We start from the raw sequence: 6,000 nt of genomic DNA, 5'->3' as shown, positions 1-6,000 counted from the left end.
TAATGGACTGATGATTTTGTGCTAAAGTACATTTCTGGAAACTGTCCGGTCCTCTTGTTTTTGTAAACCGAATTAAACTCTTGTAGGATTTTGGAGTATAAACTTATTGTATAGTATAGTGTAGAGGAGAATTGGGCAAACTCGTAAAACACAGTCATAGCTTCTTGCTATTCTGCCTCACACATGGGGAACAGATATAAGGGTGTCCCTTTTCAAAAAGGCTTTAAGAAAGTGGGTGACGACGCAGCTGGCTGGCTGATTCCTGCTGCAGCTCCTAGAGATGTTTGGAATGTGCCAGTTGCCAGAAAGCTACGGCTGTGGTCACTGTCACATGGACTGGCAAGGCATGCCATGCTCCCTCCAAGCTGTAGATTCCAGGTCCTCTTGCAGCTTTTTACACAGGTGCACTAAGGTCTCTTTATTAAACCAGTACCTAGCTACACATTGGTTATGTCAGGTCCAGGAACCTTGTCATGGGCCTGTACACCCTGTGCACTTGTCCTCATCCTCACCCCTTATGTGCCAGCAACCAGCCCATGAAGAGCTCAGCCATTTCTCTGCGCTGCAGTCACTCACACACACACAAACAATGGGACAGCAACACAAACAGGGAAACACCAAAGACAGACAAGTGGCTGCAGCACTCCACCCACACACAAACACACCAACTTGCATACAGGGGTGGTATACAGGGGGAGGGGGGGGACAGCAGGTAGTGAGAAGAGAGGAATGGACAGAAGTGGAGCAGGTATAGGTGAGAAAGGAGTAAGCAGGAGCAGCAGGGACAGAATTTAAATGAAATGGGTATGGGGTTGGGTCAGAGCACATACCAAGATCGCAAAATAGCACCAGAAGCACAGTACAGCACGAGAACACACTCTCAGAGTCCTACACAAAATGGAGTGCATTTGAGCACTAATTATAGTACCTGCAGCGATCGGCACTGACGTTAGGTGTAATCACATTCCATGATATTTGCAGAACCTAAATTCCACGCAAATCTGATGTTATTCAGTGCCAATAAAATATGTCAGAGCCTAAGTGCTAGCAGTCATTCCTAATTAGCTGTGACTCCAGTACAGGGTACCACTAGTGTGATTTGAACCCACCACCAATGAATGATAAATCAGCTGTTCTAACCACTAGACCTCCTCATCTACACAGATCTATTAGTAAGGCAGCATGTTCAGGTCACAGGGTGATATTGTTGTTTCCATATATGGCATGCCCTGTGGAGGGGGAGACAGGAGGAGAGATATAATACAGTAATGTCATGCCCCCCCCCCCCCCCCGTAAAGAACAAGGTAGTACTGAGAGACATCTGTCACATGCCTACGACAACCCTCCCTCTCACCTCTTGTCTCCATACTGTATGGCAAACTTTAATACAAACGGACTCATGCCTCTCACAGAACAACTCCCACAAAGCATCAACGTATGCTCAGTACACATTTGTCCCCACCCACCACACCCAGGAGACATATTAAACAGTATGGGTTTTCCACAACATATACTTCCCCAATGGGATGGGTCTATGTAAGAAAGATTTCTCATTGTATCACTCGTGGCCTCTCCGTCTCACTCTAGCCAGCTAACCTGGGTGAGATGTGTACACTGACCAGCTGCTATAACAGGACTTTAACCCCAGTCGGTAGCATCAAAGGCTACTGTGCTATCCATTAGCCTGCACTACCAGACTAGCCTCCAGCTTTTTCATTGAAGAGACACCTTCCAGCACATTTGAGAATGTCAGTACAGCTGCTTCCAGGAAGCTCCCCCAAATCGACAGGAACGTCCAACTAATCAGATCAACCTAGACAAATGTCTGTGCTCGATTGTTGTGACCAAGTGAAAGGCATGGCTTGCACAAGAGGAAATATATCAGAACACTAAGCTACAACATGTAACTCCAGAGGAAAGGTATCATCGTCAACAGTAGGACATGAAGTCTTAGGCAACATATATAGAATAGCGCCTAGTGCAGGGATACACAACCTCCTGTTAGGCAAGACGATTTACACCAGGTTTCTGCTGTGCTTTGACATGTGCTCAGAGATGTGTGTCATGTATTTGTTCCCCACAATTGAAATTCTCTAGTAGTTGTTGGACCCTGGCTGTTGATATGATGGTTTCCTGCAGCACTGATCCTAGACATTTTTTCCATACTGCATCAATACTGATTTATCTTCACGACTTCCCCCTTAAATTAAAAAGGGGTCCTTTTACAACTACTGAACCATATACTAAAGCTTCATGCTAAAATTTTGCTCTGCAGACAAAGTATGAAATCTAGTAAGAGAAAGTCATATCTCTTTTGGTCTATGGCTGTTTTATTTTATTCATGTAGATACACATTGATAAACACACAAAAGCAAAATACAAAATATTAGTTTTATTTTGCTTGCCTTCTAATCAATTTGTTCAGTGCCAGCTGTTTCATATGCAGCTGCATACTTTGATCTAGTCCCCATTCAAGAGCTGTAGTAACTCAGCAATCTCTCATCTGTTGGCTTAAGGATTTTCTTTTCTGCCATATTAACCAACCAACCTGGTGAAAGACCAAAAAATATTTGCCGAGGATCTTTCCGTGTTCTCAGCATTTGGAATAGCTCATCTTTTGTTATGTCTGGTAAGACATAACCATATTTCCTGGCAAGTTCAAGTCTTGCTTCCTGAACTTTTGCAGGATCTGCCAGGTACCCACGGTTCTTGGCATCTGTATAGTAAGGAACAATGTCTTCAGGTGGAAGCATACGCTTGGGAATAGGCTTGCCACGCAGGAAGAACAGCATCGGCTTGCACAGGATAGCTGCAAGAGTGACACATACTGATTAGTGCATACTTAATGCCTTGCCCCTGGTAGAACACTTTTTTTTTTTTTTTTTTTTAACTGTCATGATACTTAATGAAGCAATACAAGAATAATTCAGAGATAAAGTACATGAGTTTCTCATTCCTTTAATTGGTAATTACTGTTTCTAGCTTCAAAATCTATTCTCTTTTCCAAAGACCCTTTTTGCCCACCATTCTTTTTGCCAATGTTGATTTGCTGCTCCTTTCTCTTTATTATCTACTGTACCTTTCTTCTTAAATTTGCTCCTGCCTTTAAAGCTATTTAGGTTCAGCCTATTTTGAAGAAGCCTCTCCATCATCTTAATTTCACAAACTATGATCCCGTCTCATTCTTTTCCCTTCAATTATTCAAAAAACAATTTTTGGCACCCATGAAGGTGTCAGATTTCAGTTTCTAGAGCTGTCAATCTTCCTTTTGTGTGCAGCATAGGCTTGCCATTGCCTCACTCTTGCTCCAGATGAACCAGTTCTGAGCATGAAAGGACAATTGAGTCTGCCTGACAATTTTTAACCCCCTGCTGAGAGAACTTACAAGGGTTTCACACTGTAATGATGATTTGAGCGATATGGCCAACTAAACACTGGAAAAAAAAAAAAAACAGACCACAGGCACCTAACTCCTTATGTCCCATTGAACAAAAGATTATTGTAATCTTGTGTGAAAAAGTATGTGAACCTTTTACTTAGTAACTGGTGGCACCTCTTTGATTGGCAATAACTTCAATTAATCATCATCTATAACTGATCTCTTATATCACCCTTGAACTGTATCTCATTTTTCCATATAGAGCTGTTTTCAATTGTGGTATCTGAGGTATTCCTCACTTGAACAGCTTGCTTCAAAGTCTTGCCACAACATTTCAATATGATATAGGTCAAAACCAACTTGGACAATCTCAAGCATGGAATCTCTTCCTCTGTCATTCTATAGTAGACTTACTTGAAAATTTAGTGCCATTGTCTTGCTGCATGGCCCATTTAATGCTCAGCTTCACTTATGAACAGTTGACACTACATTCTCTTCTAGAAAATTTCTGAGAAAAAGAATGTGTTCTATCAATAATGGCAAGCTGTTCAAGTTCTGATGCAACAAAGTATCCCCACATCGTGGTAACTCTACCACCATGTTTAGATTCAGGCTGAGGTTCTTATTCCAGAATGCAATGTTTGGTTTTGCCATTGCAATCAAAAAGTTCCATTTTTGACTTCTTATTCTACAAGTCATGCGGGTCACCTCATTATTTTTGGTGACCCTTAGGCAGACTACCATGTCTTTAGAGAGCAGTAATCTCTTCCTAGCTATACTTCTATAAACACCACTCCCATTCTGTTTTTTTCCTGGATGGCCAACATGAACCCTCACATCATTTGTAGCGAAAAAAAAGCCCTGAGATCTTTAGATGATAGATCAAGATTCTTTGTGATTTAGTGGATGGTTTTCCTGTTTGTTTTTAGGTTGATCTTGGATTGACCACTCGGGAAGAGTCCACTGTACTCTTCAACTTTTCCTTTCTGTAGACAAACAGTGGATGGACGGAGCCCCAAATATTTAGAAATGATTTTGTAATTCCATGCAGAAGATAATCAACTACTTTCTCTTAAGCCTTCTGAAATGTCTTGATCATGGCATGACAGAGTTCCCACTAACCTTTTGATGAAGACCAAAGAATTTTGCAGATTTACTCTTCAGGGTGGTTTATTCATTATTCCATTATTTAAGCCCCTGTATAAATTAACCTTACTAAGAAAACAAGGGTTCACTTACTACTTCACACACTGATTATGAAATTACTCTTTATCATTCCTACTTTACACTATGAGGCTCATTTTCAAAGCACTTAGACTTACAAAGATCCATAGGTTACTAAGTGCTAAGTCTAAGTGCTTTGAAAATACGCCTCCATGTCTGCAATTGTTTAATTTATACTGTTTTTATTCTGTCCAGCCAAACAGAATGCTGGTTAAAAAATAAATGAAATGCATAAGGGGTCAAAAATGTCTGTAAAGGGGCAAAATACACTTTCAGCAAGTTAATGGAATGGGATGAAATTTGGTGCAAGAGACAATTGAGGGAAGAGAGACAATATTAATTCTGAAGTAGGCCAGGCTGGACCAAGTTGCCAAAAATGGCCCAATGCATTTCTATAAGAGAGGGTACTCTACTACCTGCAGTATAAAAAAAATGACAGTACACTAACACAGCTGTTAGGGAACTGATCCTTTCAAAAAACATACCTCATCTTTCCTATCCTCTCACTCATATGCACCGAGGGCTTGGAAATTATGCAATGAGGCATACCCCACATGCTTTTCCTCCTTTGTCCTTGCTTTGCCACACCCCTATCCCTGTGCTGCGCTGGTTCATAGTGGCTCTGATGTGTTTCATTTTCATTCTCTAAAACTCCACTGTGAAACCTAGAGACTGCACTGCATCACTTTCTTAACCGTTGTTATAAAAAAATTACATTTATAGGGTAGTTCTATATGGAGTGTCTAGTTTTGGATGGCATGAGTACACCTAGTGGTTGTATTTTAGCCACTTATACACATAAATAACCTCTTACAGAATACCGACTACTGGAAAAACTGTGCCGTGTTTTAACTGTGTACACTTTATTGCTGGGCATGTGCATGGATGGACTATAGGTGCAGCATGCAAACACACCTAAATCAAGGAATACTATGAATTTACATGCATTCTATCTAACATCTGGGTTTAGGCATTTACACTCACTCTGGGGCTGCTGGATGTGGCTGCATCTAAATGTATGCGTATTTCCAACAGTTACACAAGTATTCTACAAAGCAAAGTAGAATGTCTACTTTTGTTTATATAATAGACTGCAGACATACACCTGCTTAACCTCTTATCCTAGGCACCCAGTTATAGAATTATCCCACTAATGATTAAAATATGTAATTTGATGTTGGTTACTATGTGTATGGCCTGCTAGTGCTGATGAAACATGGCATTCGCTGTTGCCTTGGTACAGTGACACCCTGAGGCTCATTTTCAAAGCACTTAGCCTCCCAAAGTTCCATAGAAACCTATGGAACTTAGCCTCCCAAAGTGCTTTGAAAATATGCCTCCCTATGTTTTAAATATAAAATGCATTCTTTTAAGTCTGTTTACAGTGACATTCAATG

At 40.9% G+C, this 6,000-nt stretch overlaps 1 protein-coding gene across 1 annotated transcript in view; it reads right to left on the bottom strand.

The window, feature by feature from the left end:
* Nucleotides 1-2,308: 2,308 nt before the first annotated feature.
* Nucleotides 2,309-6,000, bottom strand: part of MRPL15 (mitochondrial ribosomal protein L15) — a 38,400-nt gene continuing 34,708 nt past the window's right edge. Inside the window, exon 5 of the mRNA XM_030190146.1 lies at nt 2,309-2,809. Within this exon, the coding sequence (XP_030046006.1) occupies nt 2,472-2,809 (338 nt within the window). The 3' untranslated portion in view covers nt 2,309-2,471. The remainder of the gene's footprint in view (nt 2,810-6,000) is intronic.

Source organism: Microcaecilia unicolor, chromosome 1, assembly GCF_901765095.1.
Source record: "Microcaecilia unicolor chromosome 1, aMicUni1.1, whole genome shotgun sequence".
NCBI classification, from domain to species: Eukaryota; Metazoa; Chordata; class Amphibia; order Gymnophiona; family Siphonopidae; genus Microcaecilia; species Microcaecilia unicolor.
The sequence above is the reverse complement of the archived record's forward strand: the minus strand, read 5'-3'. Positions and strand labels throughout refer to the sequence as shown.